Genomic DNA, 23,840 nt, shown 5'->3' with positions numbered 1-23,840 from the left:
CACCATTTCAAGTCTATAAAACGAATTTGAGAAATCTAGAGTTTTAGAAATGTAACCCAAACGAGATGAAATTGGTACAAAAATGTAGAAGATGAAGAGAGGATCACGAATATGTAATTTGTTTTGATGTTTGCTTGCTTGAATTGATTTAGATGATGATTCTTTGAAGATGTTAAAAAGTGTGTTCTTGAGTTAGAGAGGAAAAAGGAGGTGAGGAGGTGAAAGTATGAATGAATGGATGAGATGGGGTTAACTAGTTGACCTAGTCAACTAGTTTGGCCCCTTGGCAACTACGGTCCCTCGAGTTTGAAAGCGGGTGCGTGAATTAACCAAACGAATTATTTTAAATACGCAAATTAATGAGAGATGTTAAAATCGAATAACGGGAATATTAAGAACGTTAGTTAACGAAAGATACGAATATAGATAACGAAAGATATTATCTAAAAAAAAAGATACCATGCTTAGTCATGCTTTAACAAAAATAATAATATGATAGAAATTCAAAAAGTTTAAAAACAACATTAAAATGAATAAAATATCATTTTCGTCATCTAGACGAACTCTAATTGCAAGAAACCTTGAGGGAGTCTTGCTCCTTGTTCTCTTTTGGGTGATCTGAGGAATTTCAGCACAGTTTGAACCGAAAATGATGCACCGCTAAATGATACTACATTTGACGGCGCATATTAATGAGTTAAAATTTGTACTCCGTGATGTGATATTAGTTTCAAAATTAGATGCGTTATACATAATTACAATGTGAGAGAAGTAATAGGCCTTAAAACTATTTATATCATCCTAAGTCATGCTTTAACAAAAATAATAATATGATAGAAATTCAAAACTTTTAAAAAAGAACATTAAAATGAATAAAATATCATTTTCGTCATTTAGATGAACTCTAATGGCAAGACACCTTCAGGGAGTCTTGCTCCTTGTTCTCTTTTAGGGTGATCTTAGAAATTTCAGCATAGTTTGAAATCGAAAATGATGTGCCGCCAAATGATACTGCATTTGGCGGCGCATATTAATGAGTTAAAATTTGTATTTAGTGAAGTGATATTAGTTTCAAAATTAGATGCGTTATACATAATTACAATGTGAGAGAAATAATAGGCCTTTAACTATTTATACCATCATAAGTCATGCTTTAACAAAAATAATAATATGATAGAAATTCAAAACGTTTAAAAAGAACATTAAAATGAATAAAATATAATTTTCGTCATCTAAACGAGCTCTAATGGCAAGACACTTTCAGGGAGTCTTGCTCCTTGTTTTCTTTTAGGGTGATCTTAGGAATTTCAGCACAGTCTGAAACCGAAAATGATGCGCCGCCAAATGATACTGTATTTGGCGGCCAATATTAATGAGTTAAAATTTGTACTTAGTGAAGTGATATTAGTTTCAAAATTAGATGCGATATAGATAATTACAACGTGAGAGAAATATTAGGCCTTAAAACTATTTATACGATCCTAAGTCATGCTTTAACAAAAATAATAATATGATAGAAATTTAAAACGTTTAAAAAGAAGATTAAAATGAATAAAATATCATTTTCGTCATCTAGACGAACTCTAATGGCAAGACACCTTCAGGGAATCTTGCTCCTTGTTCTCTTTTGGGGTGATGTTAGAAATTTCAGCACAGTCTGAAACCGAAAATGATGCGCCGCCAGATGATACTACATTTGGCGGTGCATGTTAATGAGTTAAAATTTGTACTTAGTGAAATGATATTAGTTTCAAAATTAGATGCGTTATACATAATTACAATGTGAGAGAAATAATAGGCCTTAAAACTATTTATACCATCCTAAGTAATGCTTTAACAAAAATATAATAATATGATGATGATGATGATGATGATGATGATGATGAATCTTTTAATTTTTTCATCAGTAGTCCATTCATTTTTCATTATGGGCTTTAAATATGTGTATGAGAATGCTTTTATTAATATTATTATTACAAAGTCTTGACGAGTTTTTAAGGGATGATGGTAAATTAACAAAAGTATTTAAAGGAGTCATGTACTTCTACAAATATTTATAAGGGCACAGGGTGTCGTGACGCGTCAGTTCAGTGTTAGTTCAGTGTCTTGCTGATGACTGGACGCTGACTAGACTGACATTGTAAAGTGACATTGGTGAAAAAACAGGGGAATTGGGAAGATGGTCAGTTCAGTGTCAGTTCAGTGTCTTGGAAAGAGAAAATATTTATGTTTTTATTATTTAATTATTTTTTAAAATTAATTTAATTATTTGATAAAATATAAATGATAAATAAAATAAAACTCGCACAAAATTTAAAAGTCCTAGTTTATTCAAATTAAAAATCCTAGTACAACAACTACGATCATTCACACACAAATAAAATTATTGAAACATAAATAACATAATTCAAACACAAATACGATTCTCCATTCTTCATCATCGAAGTCGGAGTATGAGTCTTCCAAAGCCATTTCTCGACGAATCCTCTCCTTCTTTTTCTCGATTTCCCTCCTATCATGTTCATTCAAATTGTCCGTATCAATAGCCAAAATCCTCAAATGCGACTCCATCTTCATTTGAGAGTAGTACCATTTCTTTTCTCGAGACACATCTTCAAAGTGTTCCTTCATGGACACGTGTAAAGACTCACGGGATGATGCAGCTGAATCACTTGAGGTCTTCCTTGATTTCCTTGAGCTAGCCTTCTTTGGTTTGTCGGGTGGACGTTGTAGTCAATCTCTGCCAAATAGCTCCTCATTTGGATTTGTTTCAACTTCTTCATCTCGGTTCAAGTCAAAATCAGTTTCATCTACAGTTTCATCTGCAACGGGATCAGGCACTCGCTTGTTTCGCCTACCAATAACAACGGGATCAGGATGTAGCCACTTTGGTTTGTCTTGCAAAAAGTCCCACGCCTTATAACTTGGAAAACTCTTCCCCATCTCGAACCTAAACTGATCGTCATACCTGGTGCGAAAAATGTTATCATTTTCCCCGCTCCTCCACGCTGCCTTCAAACGGTTCACAATACCTTATACTTATTGCAATCAGCATTCAACTTTGTCCACTTCGAAGACAATGCATCTTTCGTACGAGCACATGGTGGACTACGTTTGTTGCATTCTTCAACAATTTGGTACCAAAAGGTTTTCCCTATACGTATAAACGTTGTCAGTGTATATATAAATAATAATATACGCATACGTATACATATATATAATAATTAATAATGCGTGTATACATATATATAATAAATATATACGCATACATATATAATAAATATATACGCATACATATATAATAAATATATACGCATACATATATAATAAATATATACGCATACATACATATAATAAATAATGCGTAAATATATACTTATAAATATAATATACGTGTAAATATATAGTATAAACGTGTAAAATATATATAAATAATGCGTATATACCGGTCATTGCGTTTCCTACAATCGAGTTCTCGGAAACATGTATCCAACATTGAGCTAAACGTAACTCGTCATCGGCATCCCACGTGTTTGGTTGCGGCTCGAACCTTCTTCATTCATCGGCTTCTTTCCTTTCCTTTGGCTTTTTTTGAGACGTTGGTGACGGCACTTCATCTACGAATTGATTGTTTGATAGATTATTTGAGTAATGTTGTGAGCCGCTTCTTCCTTGATTGTGGAAAGCTTTCCAAGCCAAAAATTCGCGGTAGTCATCTTGAGTTTGTGGCACTTGAGTTTGATTAATCGAACCATATTGACTACCAAACGAACCATATTGAGGACCACTTTTATTTTGCGTATTAACCCAACTATTAGGATTACTTCAATTCCAATTTTGGTCAAATGCATTGCTTGGATTTATAGGGTGTTGTGGGTGATTAGTGTTGTGTGGATTCATAGTAAGAATTGTGGAGTGTGTGTGTTTTAATTGAAGAAATTGTGTGTGTAATGAAATGGGGATATGGTGTGTATATATAATATATAATGTTAAAATTTTATTTTGGAAAAAAAAGCAAGTAACGGATATAAGTTTAAAATTGGGGCCCACTAACGGATGAAAAACCGAAGTCTTGCCGTCGACGTTGGTCCACGCGACGCCGAACCGACGCCGAGTCGGTATCGACCGACCGTCGGTTGGTGAAGATGAGATGCCGACGCCGAGGTGATTAATTACCGCACCTGCTGCTCTAAGATACAATTTTTTCTTTTTAATTTTCATTGATTGCCTCAACAGATTTACATACACTAGATTAGACGCCCAATATTATATACTTTCACTGTATAGACTAATACATCCGTACACTTGCCATTTACCACCAAATAATATGGAATGGTAAATCTCCAGTGAACTTGCCATTTACCACAATAAAAATCTCTCATAACATACTGGGCCAAACTAACAGAACCTGGAGAAAAGGGAGAATACATGAGTCGGGGGAGCGAAACGTAATTCAAATTCGAAACCGAATTCAAATTCCTCGATTTATTTGATTCAGTTCTATAAAGTTAGAAGGCAAAACCGAAACGGAAGTCAAATTCGAAACCGAATTCGAATTCTAAACCGAAATCAAATTCATAACCGAATCCGAACTGAAAACCAAATTTGGATTCGGTTAAATCCGAAAACCCGAAAAATCATAATTTAACCGAAAGTCATTTTTAAATTTGACTTTTCCTTTTAAAATCGTTTTATCGTCAACATATATTAATAATTTTATTTTTTATTTTTTAAATATTAATAATTTAATACTTTATATTATTAGTTGATTCGATTTTTGGAAACCGAATAGCCCATATAATTGTACACGATCGATAGACTACAAATTTAAAAAAGACGATGATTGTGGATATTGGGAGAACAGGAAAACCGATGGTCATTTCGTACGTTATGAATTTTAACGTCATCATCTATTTATTACAGTATTAGGATTTCAAAGAATCAAACTGTTATTAATTAATTAAAAGGGAAAAAAAACAATTGCACCAAATGACAAATATTTTCTAAACTACCTCATTTTCTTAAATAAGTTTTCAAGTTACTGGGGTCTGTTAAAAAACTCAAGTCTCGACTCTCTCCATACAAAACATGCATAAATGCATGAATTTAGTGTCTTATATATGTGATAAATGCACATACTTTGTGTCTTTTGTGTGAATCTACATCACAACAATATTGTTATAATGGATGCATGTTACAAAAATAGTAGGTTCATTAGACTAAATATCATACCCTTAACGAAATGAACCGTTATATGGATTACCATCCAAGCAAAATGGTTGCATGAATAGAGTTCACTAATGGTTTTAGTGTTGTTGCTATGTGCTCATTGGTCTTCTGGTTAAACCTCTGGCTAGTTTAGGTATAAGAGATTCCTCCTGCCTAATTTTATCAACCCAATTGGCTTTTATTCGGATTTGTTCGATGCTTTGCTTCAAGTTTCTAGCGAATGAAGGAGTCACTCGGCTGTTAAAAAACTCTTTCACTTCTTCTGCCATCTCATGGCTGCTAAACTGAAATGTGTTTCCATCAACTTAGTCCAAAATTAACTACCCAAAAGTGATGTTAGTTCATAAAAAACATCACAAAATGATTTTACTCAAAAATTTAGTTTTTATCTTGTAATGTTATATTTTTGCGACCATGTTTAACGCGTTACAAATTTGCGCGGCAAGACTTAGCTAAAAATATGTGGGTCAATCAGACATGTTTTCACCTGTTCACTTAAACTCGTTATCCAAGCCATTCATTTGACTTTAAAAAGAACCATATGAGTAAGAAGCAGAGTGTCCCTGCATTTTACCCCATATTATGTGAATGGTCCCTGTACTTAATTTTGACGTGGTTGGTCATTGTGATATACAAAATTTACATTGGTGGTCCCTGACATTAATGGCCATCAATTTTGGCAAGTCTGATAATGTTATATGCACATGAGAAGTAACAAAAGTACGAAATTGGACCTCACGTGCAGATCACATGATCAGATTTGACGGATTTAATTGGCGAACATTAGTGGCAGGGACTAGCCACGTAACTTTTGCAAACTGCAATGTACAAGGACCACTCACGTAATATGAGGTAAACTGCAGGGACCAACCGCGTAATTTTTTATATGAGTAATTTACTTATTTTAAAGTTGTAGTAGTACTTACTGGCGTAACTATATCTCTAATGAAATGATGGAACACCATCCCTTGACCCCATCGCTTTATGATCGTATCCCAGTTCTCCTGTAAACAAGGAAAAACGATATTCAACGACCACATACAAAATAAACATGCAATGATTGGAATGAATTGATCATATAACGAAATGAATATATCTTCACTACACCTTTAACCATATCCATGCTGTTTCACGCGCTTCCATTGATATCCGTGCAGTTACGTATTCTGTGTCTTGTTCTCGAACCTCTTCAGTAAACATGAGGTTCAAAATCTCTATCACCATATCTGGGTCAGGAGACGAAGCTAAACAACCTGACGAAGATCAAGGAGACCAGATCAGTAGAGTTAAAGTCAATTACAAAAAGTGTCATGGGTCAACCCGACCCGTTTGAATCTAATTCATTACCCAAATCACCCATCTGCATAACTAACTCTAAATGAAACTTACTCAGAATTCTTGTTTTCTCTTGAACTGCATCAGTTTCTTTATATAGCTTTAGTAGGGAATCAATCTCACTTCTTTCAACAACGCTTGAAGTTTTCATTATCGAAATGTACACAGCCTGAATTAAATAAGACACATCAACAATTTACTACAATAATATAATAATAATAATTACTAATAATCATTATCAGTCATAAGTTACTATTATAAGTTATTAGCTAATTATTACCTTTCTGATATCAACTGGAAACACAGATGTGGTCTTATCATATACGTATGTCTGAAATCGTCTCTTTAGTTCTTCATGAGTTTCTTTATGGCCAAATGTAGCCAATGCCATATAAACTTCTTCCCTTAACATCGAATTTAAAAGGCATTCGCCATATACAGGTTCCATACCTAATTTCCTGAACATTATTTAAACCATCTCTTTTCACAAACTGAGACACTATGTGTGATGTACAAGATTTTAGCATCATGATGACAGAATGCTTACTCAGCGGATGATATGATGAGATCAATAAAGAACTGGTTCAAATGATTCCATGGATCGTATATAGCGTCTTTTAATATCTTTGAGGTATTATAACAAGCCTGCCACATAAACAAAAACGTCAGAACCACCAATTTGTTATTAGAATTCATAAAATGTCATCAAAATTATAATTTAGTACAGTGATAAGTCTTGATAACACGAGATAATCAAGATCATCTCTGTACAGATCCATCAAGGAAATAAGAGACAATATCGATTCTTCGCCAGCCTCACATAGAGCATAAGTATCGTCCAATATGCCTGTAAATATTACAAATTTAAGCTAAATTGAAGATTAGAATTCATTTCCATATAAGTTGGTCGACCCGGGATCATCTGGGTTGGATGAGTCAAATGGATCAAAACCTAAAGAGCTTTTATTAAATTCAGAAAACCTCATTATCACTATTGTAAAAGTCGGTCAATGCTGAAGTCGGGTTGAGCAGGCCAAGTCAAGTCTGAGTCGGTCAAAGTCAAAGTTACTCAAAAAATTATATTTTGTGCCATATATCTATGTATGAAATATTTATGTTTTATTTTTGATATATTTACGTGTAATATATGTATGTTTAATTAATTTATTACTTAAAGGCAACGTTGGTCAACACCCGGTCAATGCCCGACTCGACCGACTAGTCCCCCAAGGTCCAGATCGATTCGTCTCCAACTAGCAACTTTTACAACCTTGCTCTTTATATCAAATAACATCTTAAAATCTCAAATTATATATAACTAACTGCAATCATATTTAACACTAACAGTTTATTAAAAAATAACTTTAGATTAAGACTTTTAAGTAGATCCAACCCATACTTTAATTACCCCTTAGGCCTTAAGCCCTTAACTAACCCACCCGACCGGTCCATTTTGCCAACTCTACATGTAACTTAAGATTATTAATGCTCATATTATTAAGAAATAAAGAATTTAAACCAAATTTATCTTCTGGTGATAAGCATTTGTCTTCAATGGCTTTCCTCAATCGAGCTGTGAGTGATTCATCATACTTCACCCGATAAAAACCAGAGTGCCCAACGTTGACTTTGACCCACACTTTTTCTACAACTTCTTTATTGTTATTGCCATTTTGTTGTAAACTTGAGTAATAAGAATGATAAAGCTCTGATATATCCAATTTGCCAACTTTTGTTTCTAAAAGCAATTTTTTACAGTTACTGTAGGAGCCCATTGATAAGGTTATTGGGATGATCCATTGACCTTCATGTTGCTGTCCCAATAACGTAAATCGAGTCTGTAAAGTTTAAAAAAATGTCACATGTAGTAAAAAATAAGTTTTAAATACTTTGTATTGATTTGTAAATTGATTAATAGTTTGAAAGGGTTGACCTGGTCAAATTGCAAAGTGGAGTCTTGTAATTTCACAGATATAAGTGGATAACCAGTTTGTTTTGTCCAAATGTCCATAAGTTTGTTTACTTCAACACCGGATTCATCTGAAAGTACCGCCCATAAATCTTCTGTCTTAGCGTTTTTGTATGTGTATTTCTTCACGTAAGAACTCAAAGCTTTCTAATTGTAGCAAGCAAGCAAGCATATTGATCAGATAAATATATAGGATATTGCATTATTAAGAGGGTATTTAAGGAAATCTATAGCTTCAACAACCTGGAAAATTTCATCACCAAGATACTCGTTTACCATACGAACAAGAGAAGATCCTTTATTGTAACTTATTTCATCAAAAACTTCGAGCACCGAGCTAGCATTACCTACCTCCACCTGAAAATGCATGCATCTTATAGAGGAAATATACAAAACACGGTTCGATTTTGGTTCTATTTTGTTGACAACTAGTAACATATGGGTCGGCCCTGTTTCACGATACATAAATATGACTTGCTTTGACATAATCAATGGCTTATAAAATTGTAAATCATAAAAATATTTTTTTAACGCCCTTATTACATTAATCATGCAAGTTTTTGGGCGAAGACAAAAACTTGACCCACTATTGACACACATAAAAACGACTCGATTTGACACGTTATCCTACTCGCCCGACCCACCCATTTTGCAACACCTAAGCAGAAGCATCGAGAAAGATAATTTGCTTGCCTCAACTGGGTGTGATTGCTCCAAAGAATCCATGCGCAGACCGCCAGCTGTGACTTCTAGGAACTGTCTCCAAACTCTCCATTCGGGGAATAATGTGTCGGTCGCTAAATAGCTTACCTAAATTATCATTTATCATACATCATAAGATCATGAATAATTCAAAGATCTAACTTATGTTATAAAAAAGACCATACCCATGTTGCGAAACCTTCATTGAGCCATAAATGAGTCCACCATTCCAAAGTTACTAAGTTCCCAAACCATTGGTGCCCAACTTCATGTGTTACAACAATCGATAGCTGACATGAAAAGAAGTCCACTTAAGTAAAAAAGATACATTATTCATATTTGATAAGTTATTCAGATCAACCATCATATCATATATCATATATATATTATATAAATATAAATATAAATATATAAATATATAATCATAATAAAATGTTAATAGGTTAAATATAGTAGGTCCTACTCTTTGTGTGTTAGCTGCTGCTGAATGCAAGTCATCATGAAGCAGCTCAGTTTCACGATACGTGATCAAACCGTAATTTTCCATGGCCCCACCAGAAAAATCAGGAACGGCTACCATATCTAGCTTCGGAAGCATGTAAGGCATCGAGAAATACCTAGAAAGATCCATAAACAACATTACTGATTGTCTTGTCTCTCACTTTGGTTCTGTTTCTTTCTCAGCATAAAATTATCTTTTTATATGTACTAAAATTCAAGAAACCATATGGTGAGTATATATAAAGTTACTTACTTTGTATACAGTTCGAGGGACTTGACTGAAATACTTAAGGCTAACTTTCCCTTATCACTCTTACCAACAGGACAATATGCGCGAACCCTGATGCCTGCAACAGTTGTCAAACGAAATGAGTCAATTTGAATAAAAAAGGAAGATGTTGAAAAGTACGAAGCCTTACACAAATGCGAAATTACCATCAGATGTTGTTTCTTCAATGTAATCAAACAGACCAACCACAACAGCAACCAAATAAGTTGACATAGCTGGGGATTCCTCGAATGATACAGTCTTGAAATCTCCATTGATGGTCTCCTTAGATACAGGCATATTTGATAACACAGTCAACGCTGATGGTACGTTGTCAGCGGTTATCTTGAAGGTAGCCTGCATTGTAAATAATTAGCATGAATTTTCTAAAAGTTAGAAAAGAAAAAACTTTATTAAATCGTATACCTTAAGAGCAGGTTCATCCCAGCATGGAAAACAGCGGCGTGCATCAGCAGGTTCGAACTGAGTGACTGCCATATTTTTTCTCACACCTTCATCAACGTATGTCCTACAAGGGAACGATCAGATAAGTGGAAAATCAAAAACCCCGTGGCACTACTTTTGATGATTTGGCAACTTATAGATATGGTCAGTGCAAAATACTAGTTATCTGATGACAAATCACGAAATACATGAAATACGATAAAAGAAAGTTCCGTACATATAATAACAAGTTTTAAAATGTGATACATACTTCAAATTTTTATTCATAGGTAGTAGATACATTTTAGTATTTTAGTATGATAGACCATATTCAAATATGGTTATTTGGTGGCAATACATTGCGTAGTAGTTGGGGCCCATTCAAACCTCACTCGCATACATCTAAATATCTTCCCCGGTTACCTGCATAGGGAAAACCTTATTCGTTTACCCGTTGACACGTTTTACTATGTATCCCACTCAAGGATTTTGGGGACTCGGTTGGGACTTCTGAGTGAGTAATTGATAACTCGGGGAGAAATGGAAAGTAACCGGCTTGGAATTTTTAGACACTTAAGTAATAAAATTCAAAATTATATTTGTAAATATACTAAAAATTTATAAACATAAACATAAACATAAATGTTACTCCGTAACATAATTGTCTAGAAACATAAACATAATCTTCATTTGTTCAAAATCTCTAGATATCTAATTTATTTAATTTCATATTGAAATGTTGATTAATATTGACTTTGACTGATTTTGACTGACATAATCTGACTTTGACCAACTAAATTTGATTCTGACCTAATAACCTACGTTGACCAGTTAATTACTCGGATCGGCCGGTTCCTAACACAGATAACCATAACTAATACTCCGTACTAACTAATATGAGTAACTAATTAACCTAATAACAGTAACTTATATATTGACATAGCGATTGATAAAATTACCCTTTATAAAGACCCTTCATATGTTCATTAAGAACTCCGCTAAATTTAATCTCCAAAACCCCTTGTCCAACATTAAGAGCCTCATCAAACACCACCACAAGCGCCTCATCATCTTTATCCACCACCACTTCACTTGGAACCACTTTCTGCAATTTCACAAACACCTTGTGAGCACTGAGAGTAAAAATAAATGGCCTTGATTACAATTTGATAAGTAAGAATTCACAAACACTGTTAATTAAATGATTACATGATTATTGGAGCCTGTGAAGTGAGTATCATGAATCACAAGATCAATCGAATTCAGTACGAGAAACCGTGTGGGATCCAATATAGATAATTCAACAGTTACATGGCCAGAAAAAGTGCAGACTTGAAGATCAGGTTTAAGAGTTAAGTCGTAACGATGAGGGATTGCGAATTTCGGAAGCCTGTTTTGGCCTTTGAAGTCATTTAATTTCTGCTGTTGGTATTGGTTCATGATGTATAGTAGCAGAAATGATAAACAGACATTGATTAATGTTAATAACATTTTTCATATATAAGGTGTGTTGGATAAGGTGTTTGAGTCGGGAAGTTATTTGATGTGATGTCATTTGGACTGGTGTTAGACCGTCGTATCCAACGATTTTGTTGCATTGTGAATGTGTCAATGGAAATGGGGTCCACTGGGTGGATGCTGGAATGAAAGGTGGACCAGATTTAATTGATAAACAGTTTCAACGTGTTTGCTTTTGGTTGGCATATACGAAGTATATCGAAGAGTGCTGAGTACGAGTACGATTGTATGAAGGTACCTTGCACAAACTTCCTGATAACGTTACGGTACCTAGCATTGTCTAGCGAGTGTTTTCCTACGTGTTTTACGGGTGGAAAAGAAAAACTATATTTGTAAGTTCATTTTTTATATACAAAAATTAACCATTATAAAAAATCTCAATAGTTATAGCTCAGTCATTGAGGCTATGAATGTCTTACAAAATCTCACGTTCGAATCGTGCATAACAGGAATATTTTATAGTGATCATAAAAAAGTTGCCCTAACAACAGAGAAAAACATTATACTTTTTCTATATACAAAAATTATTCTCAAACTTTAAATTAATAAAGATCCCCAAAACGCTGTCAATGACTTATAATTATCACTCTTCGTGCTATTATAAATGAAGAAAAAACAATGCGGCTATCACCGGTTTGTTGCGTATGTGAAACTTTGTGTACTACATAACTCTATATTACGACAAATATATTATAACATTCATGAGTTTAATATAATTCAAAAGACAGTAATCTATTTCAACATATCAAATATTGTAAAGTAACTTTTTTCTTTTTTTGGATGTCAACTAGCATTGTTCGGTCTCTGATAGATAGGGTTCGAATTTTGGCATTGGCAATGGAGAAGAGAGGTTCATGGTGGGGCTCAGGCATCCCAACTTGCTGATTTTTTTAACCTTTTATCACAAGTATTATGTTCAGATGTTGAAGACAAATGGTGTTGGTATCTTACGCCTGCCCATGTATTCTCAGCTAGTTCCATTCAGCATTTGTTACATAGTACTATGGATGTTTGTAGATACACTTACTGGAACAAGGTGATCCCTCCAAAGTCCTCGTTTTCTATTGGCGCATGCTTTTTAACCGTCTCCCGAATAAGAATCCGCAAGATCGTAATATTACTTGTCCATCATACTCATGTTCTGATTGTGGTTACGTTTTAGAATGTGCAACTCATGATAATGCTAAAAACGAACATATATTTCATAGCATTATCTTTCAAGAAAGACAAGCTTTTAGTTGCAATTGTTCTAATTTCAAGTAATTATCGTTTAAATAATAAAGGGATTATAGCCAAAATGCCCATTCCCAGCAAGTTTCTTGCGAAGGAGCGCCAAAAAAAAAAAATTGACAGGTTGCCCTCGCAAGACGCAAGGCGCCTTGCGAGGTTGAGTCTTGCGAACTTGCGACCTTATCTGATCAGAAATACGATTTTGTGGATAAGATTTCGTCAGATATCCTAGATTTTTACGGATAATATTTTGTCCCTATATATAGATTGACCCTGAGACTTTGAAATCACAGTCTCATAAAAATTTCAAAAGTTTTCAATGCAGAGCTTATACCCACGTTAAGGTACTATTTTAACCATTTTTTCACTAATTTTTGTCATTATGAATTGTGTTAATGATGATAAATTTGTTGTTAATATATGTTGTTGGGGTTCTTTTGAGTACATTAACAACATACCCATATATATGCCACGAGATTGTTTTAGAATTCGGTTAAGACTCCCAATTGCGCCCGTAAAACCAATGAATCGGAGAATATTGTTAAAAAATGTTCTTAAAAAGATTGACTTCCCACCCAATGCAGCTGTTTCAATGAGATACATTTTTAATAATCAAGTTTTTGATATTACTGATGATGATGAAGACTTTCAAGAGTTTTTACAATATGCAATTGTAAATGGTCCTATTGATATTTATATTGTCGATAGAGTAATAATGCATCAGCCACAACGAAATCTAGAAACAAAATACTCGACAAACCAGCCACTACTACAACAAAACCAAGAAAAAGAGATACCAAAAAAACCAAAATCACCAAAACCACCAAAACACCAACCACAACAATTCTTACTACAACATGATACCGAAGAAAACCTCGCAAGTAACAATTTGGAAGTGGAAGAACCTGAATTGCCACTTCCAAACACAGAAGAGTTTGATTTGCATAACTATGGTCTTGAAAACGTATGTAAAATTAAAGAATTAGACCACCCGTTTGAGGTACCTCTTGTCGAAGATAGTGATTCAGATGGAGGAAAAGACCGAGACGCAGAATTCCAATATGAAGAAGAAAAGCAAGATCCATTCTGGAATATGCCAACTCTTTTGAGTCAGCATGAGGAAGAGCGCGAACAGACGACTGAAATACCAACCACGTATAGGGTGTCAGATTTAATTAAAGTCCGTCAAACTTTCTTGAACAAAGAAGAGTTTATAAACACCCTATTTACAAAATGTCTTGAAGAAAACTTCCAAATAAAGCCTGTAAAGTCAGACAAATCTCGATACACTGCTAAATGTGTGTTGCCAAACTGTGAGTGGAAATGTAGTGCTTACAGAATACGATTCACTGAAAACTTTATGGTAAAGAAACTGCATGACGAACACACATGCTCACGCACACTAATTATGGGAAACAATAAACATGCAACCAAAAAGGTGTTGGGTAGTATGCTTGTGGATTCATTGAAATCTGCAAACCGGGAATATAAAGCAAACGATATACGTGCGGATATAGGCAGCCGATTCGGTGTCAGCATATCTTACAATCAAGCATGGATGGCCAAATGTCATACATTACAGATGCTTCGTGGGAGTAGTGAAGAGTCGTACCAAATGCTTCCAATTTACCTACATAACATTAAGATTCACAACCCCGGAAGCGTAACAAATTTGATCACAGACAAAGAAAATAGATTTCTGATGTGTTATTATTCCCTTGGCGTAGTTGTAAGTATCACTATTACCATTTAATAAAAATTTTAATGTTTGCGTTCCTTGCGTATCGATTAAAAAATTAAAAACATATTTGTTTTAACATTGTTCATATTTGGGTACAAATTAAATCATGTCATAAACAAAACATTAAGGAGATCACTCACCAAGTTCTCCAAATATGCTGCCTTTCCTAATCCCAGCAAGCGAATCCAAAACTCCGTACTAAGGTAAATGAATTGATCACTTTGAAAGATGAACATGCAACGGGTCTCTTGCTTGCTCTGTATAATTGTCGTGGGATCTTTTGCAGGGGGTGCATGCTTTCTCTGATCTCTCCATGCTCCAGTGGGTGGTGGTTTAAGACAACCTTGATCATTGATAAGTCTGTCGATCATGGCCCAGATTTCTTCTTCAGTAGCCCAGTCCTTTTCCTTCCTTTTTCTCTTAAAACACACATTTACATCCTTACCACTTACATTCTTTGGTCCTTCTGTTTCAACAGGTGCAACGATATCAACTACCATAGCATCAGGTTGTCCATCAACAGCTTTCTGATCAACCATTTGCTCATCAACAAATTGCTCATCTGTATCTAGGTTGACCACATTCATGTTTTCCACTTTCTCAATGACATGTCTGGACAACTGTGCAAAACAGGAAATCTGGTTAGTAAAAAACACAGACGCAAGGACGCAATAATAACCTTGCGTCCATATAGCGCAAGGACACAAGACTAACTTTGCGTCCACTAAGCGCAAGGACGCAAGATTAACCTTGCGTCCACATCAGTGAAGCAAGAACAACAAATATTTATGATTTTTAAAAAAAAAAACACAATTATAATATTATAATGCAGCAATTTACCTTCTCAATTGGTTTTCTATATCCAGGTGAAGTAAACGGGGACCTTAATGCACGCGTGGGCCGTCTTTCTCTAATTCCACGTCGTATTTGCATCGGAGAAGGGTTGACAATCTCATTGTCAGAGAAAGATTTCTCATAATACGTATCGTCCTAAGCAAATAACAAATAAAAAACATAAATTATATAAATTCAGATGAGAACAAATATTCAAATGCAAAAAATAAAAATAATTAATAAATTTTAATATACCGGATACTCTTGCTCTGGAAAAGGGTTTTCTTCGTATTCCGACAATTTCCTTTTACATTAACTTAATTCATTTTCAACTTTGTCCAACCGCTCTTTAAATTCTTTTTCACTTTTGTCTACCGCTCGGTCAACAACGCTACCACACGATGTAATTCTTGTACCTCGGTATTTTGATGTGTTGGTGTCTGTGTCTGCTCTACAGTTTCAGGAATTATTGGGGTTTCTTCTTGCTGGATCTCCTGTTCAACTAAAGTTCCAAGAAATAACGCGTCGCTATCAATCCACCATTGACACTCCTTCTCTGTATCAGTGGGGAAGAGACCACGTAGAGGTTTCTTGTTCTTGGGACAATCATCCTGCATAATCAAACACGACTTTATACACCAAGATAACAAAAAATACTTGGAACTTTTCTGGTCAAACAGACGCAAGGACGCAAACAAAGCTTTGCGTCTCCAATGTAGCACGTACGCAAAGCCGCAAGTACAACCTTGCGTCCAAGCTTAAGAAAGACGCAAGGACGCAGGAATGGTCTTGCGTCCTTGCCATTTCCTCTATGTTTCAATAGTCAATTACCAATCAATGGTAATTCCAAATATTAAATGCAACTGACCTGAATATCTAAGAGTTTAATGCAATCAGAGATTCCAAAAGTCTCCGCTGTTGTACGCTTCCAAAAAAGAGCCCTCGGTACTCCATTCTTGTCCGTTTTGTAGCAAAGGATTTAATGGCACGACGGTAAGCCTCGAGGATCCAAATCTACAAATCATTTGTTTTAACAATATCAATATTGTTATAATTCAGTAGGCTTATAACTACCTTTAGTGGTTCTTGACTGTAGAAGGTATATAGAGATAGAGATACTGTAAAACGGAGAAAACAAAGGTTGAACAAAAGGTATGAGTAATTGGTTTTTTATTTATAGAAAAATGTACAATGAGAGTTTGGTGGCATTTGGAATCTAGAGAGAGAGAGTGTTTTTGTTAACAAAAAATACATCACATAAACTCTAACTCAACACACCTATTTATACTCAAAAAAATATACTATGCAATATCTATAATAATAATAAAATTATCATCCAATTATTACTTTTATAACACTCCCCCTTGGATGATAATTTTATTAGTGAATAACTAGTACTGCCTCGTTAAAAACCTTGCTAAAGAAAACCCTTTGGGATAAAACTTTAGCTAAGGGAAAAAGAGTGCAGCATAGAGTTGACTCCCCCTCAAGTAGGCAACGCCTGAGTTGTTACATCTTCTGAACATGCCTCATGCCAATATTATGAACGTGTGTTCTGAAAATAGCAGTTGGAAGTGCTTTGGTGAAAAGGTCAGCAGAGTTTTTGCTTGGACTGAACATATCTCATTTCAATCTGGTTGTCCTTAATGAGATTTTGAGTGTATGAGAAGAATCTAGGGGGTATGTGTTTTGTTCGGTCACTTTTGATATACCCTTCTTTCATCTGTGTTATGCAAGCTACATTATCTTCATAGATAGTTGTTGAACTTTTATTGCGTTCTAGTCCACAAGAATCAGTAATGAGTTGTGTCATTGATCTCAACCAAAAACATTCCCGACTGGCTTCATGTAATGCAATTACTTCGGCATGATTTGATGATGTTGCAACAAGTGTTTGTTTTTGAGAACGCCATGATATTGCGGTACCTCCATTTAGGAATACATATCCATTTTGAGATTTAGCTTTATGTGGATCAGAAAAATAACCTGCATCTGCATAACCAACCAAATCTTGTTTTGATTCGTTAGAATAAAATAATCCTAAATCAGTAGTTCCTCGAAGGTATCGAAATATGTGTTTGATCCCATTCCAATGTCTTTTGGTAGGGGCTGAGCTGAACCTTGTCAACAAATTAACTGCAAAAGAAATGTCAGATCTTGTATAATCTATAAGATACATAAGAACCTCAATTGCACTAAAATATAGAACTTCCGATCTGTTAAAATTTTCATGATCTTCGCAGGGATGAAATAGATCAGTGTCAATATTGAGTGATCTAACAACAATGAGTTTGTCTTTAAAAAAAAATGTTTTAAAATCTTTTTGGTATAAGTTGTTTGATGTACAAGTAAACCATTAGGCATATGCTCAATTTGCAATCCAAGGTAATACTTGGTTTTTTCAAGATCTTTCATTTCAAAATAATTCTTTAGAAGTTGAATGATTTCATAGATCTCTTTATTTGTTCATATGATGTTAAGAACATTGACATAAACAACTACGATCTCATATCCGAACATTGTTTTTATAAAACATACGTGCAAAATAAGTTTATATTTATACCCTTTTTTTTATCAAGTAGTCATTTAATCCGTTATACTATTGTATCAACCCATATAAAAATCTTTGTGATTCAATGGAATACATTTCTTTAGGTTTTGCGTTAGATGTTTCTGATACCTTAAACCCTTCAGGTATATTCATATATATCACTATCAAGTGATCCATATAGATAAGTAGTAACAACATCCATGAGATGCATTTAAGTAACTACCAGGTTGATTAAGTATCTAATAAGTAATTGTATCCATTACATAAGGATAAGTTTTTCTCATAATTCATTTCTGGTCTTTGTGGGAAACCTTGAGTTACAAGTCTAGTTTTGCCTTGTATCTTCATTTGCACATTTCTTTTTCGGATAAAAATTCATTTATATCCCATACGTTTCACATCTTTAAAAGTGATAACGATTGATCCGAAAACTTTTCTTTTATTGAGTGATTCTATTTCAGCTCGTATTGCTCCTTTCTGTTGAGCTCAATCATGTCTATTTTGATATTCAATGACAGATTTTGGTTCCAGATCATTATCTTTATTCATGATGTCATTGTAACATTATATGAAAATATCTCATCAAGATTTTTCATTTCATTTCGGTTCCATAATATTGCATAATTTATTGCAATTTATGTATTTACATTTATCAATATCCTCTACAGAAGGAATATTGATTTGTGGTTCTTCTTGAACACTTTCTCTTACCTCATTATCAGCTGATTTTCTTTTCGAGGATTTTTATCTTCGGAACCAATTGATCTTCCACGTTTGATGCGTGGCAAAGACTCAACAGTGACATTATTGCCAGCTTTTGGAATTTCAGTTCGAGCTGGAGCATTTATCGCTGGTATATATGATTTAGTCACTTTTTTATATCTGTAAATGCATAAAGTAATTAATTTGCAAGTTCTTGCATATGCATTATTTTTGAACTTTCGTTTCACATTCTTTTGTGCGAGTTCAATATACCTTAATTGATGTTCACATCATGAAGCATCATTTTATTTTTTATTTTTATTTCTCCCCCTAATCTAGGGAACAATGTTTTATTAAAATGACAATCAGCAAAACGTGCTGTAAAAACATCACCCATCATGGGTTCAATATATCTTATGATTGAAGATGTTTTATATCCAAAATATATTATCATCTTTCTTTGAAGAACCATTTTATTGTGTTGTGGTGATACAATTGGAACATACACTGCACAACCAATGTTTTAAGGTAGAAAATATTTGGCTCTTGGCCAAAATCAAGTATTAAGTGAAAATATTTACGACTTCCACATGGTATAATGCGAATTAATGTCGCAGCATGTAAATTTACATGTCCACATATAAATATTGAGAGATTTGTACTCATTATCAATTGTCTAGTTATTAGCTGTAAGCGTTTATCTATTGATTCAGCTAAACCAATTTTGTGTATGCACATGAGCAACTGGATGTTCAACAACAATCCCTGTAGATATATAATGATCATTAAATGCTTGAGATGTTAACTCACCAGCATTATCAAGTCTCATCCTTTTAATGGTGTAATCAGAATAATGTGTTCTCAATTTAATAATTTGTGCAAGAAACTTTGCAAATGCCATATTACGGCTTGATAACATACAAATATGAGACCATCCGCTAGATGCGTCTATTAGAATCATGAAATATCAAAATGGTCCACATGATGGATGAATTGGTCCATATATATTCCCTTGAATTCTTTCAAGAAATATTGGTGATTCTTTCTCAATGTGCTTTTCATTAATCACCATATGTGATTTTCATTAATCACCATATGTGTTTTTCGTTAATCACTATATGTGCTTTTCATTAATCACTATATGTGCTTTTCATTAATCACCATATGTGATTTTCATTAATCACCATATGGGCTTTTCATCATATATCATTTTCATCATATGCGCTTTTAATCATATGTGCTGCGCTTTTCGTCATATGCACTTTTCATTATATGCGCTTTTAATTATATGCGATGCGCTTTTCATCATATGCGCTTTTTATCATATGCGCTTTTAATCATATGCGCTGCGCTTTTCATCATATGCGCTTTTTATCATATGCGCTTTTAATCCTATGCGCTTTTCGGTGCTACATAGATATTTCTCATTTTCGATTATCATTGACTGATAATCATATCCACTATGATATATATCAGAGAAACTTAACAAATTTCTCTTTGATTTGGGAGAAAACAAGACATTGTTTACCAAAAAATTCGTACCATTTGGTAATATGAAATTTTGCCTTTTTCGTTTCTTATATCAAGTTTGCAAGAGCTGGTATAGTATTTATAATTCCTTCATTTGATTTAAATCAATGAAATATTTCTTAGATTTGATCATAGTGTGTATGTTACTACTATCTGCAATACATAGGTCTTTACCATTTAATTGATGTTGTATTTCTGCAGGATTCATACTAAAACTTCAAATAAGATAAGCAAATAATGAGTTATATTTCAGCAAGATAATCAAATTATATTACCTGCAAACAAGTTATAATCTGAAGTACATAAAAGATAACACTTAATAAAACATATGCGTTATGGTCTAAAACCATTTATTTATGAGTGATACATAAAAAAAACTAGGCATCTTAGAAAATTCAAACCATTCAAGTCTCAAGGTAGCTCAGGGTTAATTTAATCAAGATTTGTCAACAGATTCACTCTCGTTTTCTTTTCTTTTGAGACTTATTTGTAGAGCTAAACAAGATGTTCATGTATTCAAGAAATACTAGACTGATGATCCACGTTACCAGATCATTAATAAGAATATCCGGAATTCTTATAAGAGCGTCTACTAATATCTTTAATTTTATTCTTTCATGGATCACCGTTATTATTATTATTATTATTATTTTTTTGATAATTATTAACGTATCTATCTTTGAGTATTTTCCATAATACACTTGGATTTTCGATCATATAATATGTAGATTCTAAGGACTCGTCAATATGTTTGCTAAGAAAAATACTTACTATTGCTTTCTCTTGTTCGGAATAATTGTTATTTTCATTCAGGGTTTCTAAAATACCGTTTGATTCGAGATATTTTTCTACATTCATAACCCATGTTAAGTAGTTGTTCCCACTTGTTCTAAATGAGCAAATTTAAGCCTTTTCAAATTCGACATTTTCTATTATCAAAAAGATGAATAACATAAATTATAATCATAATCAACTTCTATTCATAGACAAATAATAAAATGAAATTAGAATCATTTTAAATTCATAAGTAGCAAACAACAGAATAATGGTATGATTACAAATAATAAAACCACAAGGGCAGGATAGAATATAGGTTCACCCGGTGGTATATTAGCAACAATGATGATAGTTAATATGACCAATACAATAGGAAAAATCATCCTTGTGTGAATCATTTTTACAAAAACCTTTTGAGAGTAGTAATCTGAAAAATAAAGATTGATTTGTGAAAATGTGAAAACGGAGATGTTTATTTTATATTTGAAAAATATAGTTGTTGTAACGTCGTCAGTTGACGTTAACAACCGTTATGTATATATGACCGTTGTAACGTCATTAGTTGACGTTAACGAATAAAGTCACTATATCAAAACGCGTATGAGTAATATAAAGGACAAGATTTTTTTTTTTATTTTAACTTTTAAGATTTACTTTTAATAAAAATACAAACTACTTTTTCTTATTTTATCTTTTAAGATTTACTTTTAATAAAAATACAAACTACTTTTTCTTATTTTAACTTTTAAGATTTATACTTTTAATAAAAATACAAACTACTTTTTCTTATTTTAACTTTTAAGATTTACTTTTAATAAAAATACAAACTACTTTTTGTATCTTAACTTTTAAGATTTACTTTTAATAAAAGTACAAACTACTTTTTCTTATTTTAACTTTTAAGATTTACTTTTAATAAAAATACAAACTATTTTTTTATTTTAACTTTTAAAATTATAAATTTAAGAATAAACATTAGTATGCATGAAATAAATAATGATTAATTGCATAAGTAATCATAAATGTTAGATAACATATAAAGACCCCGTCGTATTCGTATTGATCGGAATTAATCTCGACCCATGGTACCGTGTTGTCAAATGACGTGTTGCGTACATAAAGTACCGTGTTGTCAAATGACGTGTTGCGTACAATCATGAGGTCTTATTAACATAAATATAAATGTTAGTGAAGTTAATAAGAGTTAGATTACAGAAAATATAATTCAGGTGGTATAACCGACCATATATAACTTAAATAACATAAATATAAATGTTAGTGAAGTTAGTAAAAGTTAGATTACAGAAATATAATTCAGGTGGTATAACCGACCATATATAACTTAAATAACATAAATATAAATGTTAGTGAAGTTAGTAAAAGTTAGATTACAGAAATATAATTCAGGTGGTATAACCGACCATATATAACTTAAATAACATAAATATAAATGTTAGTAGTCCAAAATTTGATATATTCGAGTCTGAAAATTATTAATAATTTCATACCTTGATTAGTGATTCGTGATCGTTTGAGATATCTTTTAATTACACTAAGCTTTTCGTGCTGATAACGTGTTATAATTCAGTAGGCTTATAACTACCTTTAGTGGTTCTTGACTGTAGAAGGTATATAGAGATAGAGATACTGTAAAACGGAGAAAACAAAGGTTGAACAAAAGGTATGAGTAATTGGTTTTTTATTTATAGAAAAATGTACAATGAGAGTTTGGTGGCATTTGGAATCTAGAGAGAGAGAGTGTTTTTGTTAACAAAAAATACATCACATAAACTCTAACTCAACACACCTATTTATACTCAAAAAAATATACTATGCAATATCTATAATAATAATAAAATTATCATCCAATTATTACTTTTATAACAAATATATATATTATCTTTAAATAATAAAAGTATTTGAAATCAAACATGTAGTTACCTTAAATGCCCACATAAATCCCGCCAAAGTGTACGCCTTGCCGCTCTCTAATTGGCTTTCCTGAACACCAAACCCTTCACTAACCGCTTCGTAAGTCGGTTCCCATATACGAGACCCCCATGGGTACTTATTAACACTTGAAAAATCTTCAACTAAATATAAGAACTTCTTGTTCACCACATGGGCAGATTGTTTACCCATAAACGCTCTCTCTACAACTAATATGATTGCTAGTCGAACCACATCATCGTCCGAAACACCAACCCGACTACTTTTTAGTAGCTTCTTTTCAATATCACCAATCAAAATGTTTGTGCTCTCTTTAATGGACGGAAATACACGTTGTCTAATTGGAGCCGTCTCCTTTTCATAATTTTTAGGGATGTAATGTGCCATATCCGTACGGGTACCAAACAAAAACCCCGTTACTAGACAAAATTCACGGCGACCAAATCTAATAGAAAAATTAGGCTTGAATCTAAACCATATGTCATCTTGCTCCTCTGGGTACTTATCATCATCAATTCTTTCCGGCCGTACAGTTTTACGTTGGAGCATTGCATGTACA

General features: G+C 33.4%; 1 protein-coding gene across 1 annotated transcript; it reads right to left on the bottom strand.

The window, feature by feature from the left end:
• Positions 1-5,020: 5,020 nt before the first annotated feature.
• Positions 5,021-11,939, bottom strand: LOC139866679 (aminopeptidase M1-like). The gene is made up of 18 exons (XM_071854971.1): positions 11,658-11,939; positions 11,408-11,553; positions 10,431-10,533; positions 10,172-10,361; positions 9,990-10,083; positions 9,699-9,852; positions 9,421-9,525; positions 9,227-9,343; positions 8,777-8,890; positions 8,498-8,680; positions 8,084-8,402; positions 7,290-7,411; positions 7,112-7,209; positions 6,845-7,022; positions 6,619-6,733; positions 6,337-6,482; positions 6,156-6,233; positions 5,021-5,513 (listed from the first exon to the last, which is right to left on the bottom strand). Exons 1-18 carry the CDS (start codon positions 11,937-11,939, stop codon positions 5,319-5,321), a joined length of 2,739 nt encoding a protein of 912 aa, XP_071711072.1. The 3' UTR covers positions 5,021-5,318.
• Between the last annotated feature and the right edge of the window lie 11,901 nt (positions 11,940-23,840).

Source organism: Rutidosis leptorrhynchoides, chromosome 9 (assembly GCF_046630445.1).
Source record: "Rutidosis leptorrhynchoides isolate AG116_Rl617_1_P2 chromosome 9, CSIRO_AGI_Rlap_v1, whole genome shotgun sequence".
In the NCBI taxonomy this organism is placed as follows: Eukaryota; Viridiplantae; Streptophyta; class Magnoliopsida; order Asterales; family Asteraceae; genus Rutidosis; species Rutidosis leptorrhynchoides.
The sequence above is the reverse complement of the archived record's forward strand: the minus strand, read 5'-3'. Positions and strand labels throughout refer to the sequence as shown.

Excerpts from the sequence above, each read along its gene's own strand:
- LOC139866679 (XM_071854971.1), bottom strand. The coding sequence starts at position 11,939 with ATGTTATTAACATTAATCAATGTCTGTTTATCATTTCTGCTACTATAC. Across the intron at positions 9,853-9,989 it reads TCCCTCGAACTGTATACAAA|GTATTTCTCGATGCCTTACA; the intron begins GTAAGTAACTTT and ends GGATCTTTCTAG. Across the intron at positions 6,483-6,618 it reads AGAGAAAACAAGAATTCTGA|GTTGTTTAGCTTCGTCTCCT; the intron begins GTAAGTTTCATT and ends GATCTTCGTCAG.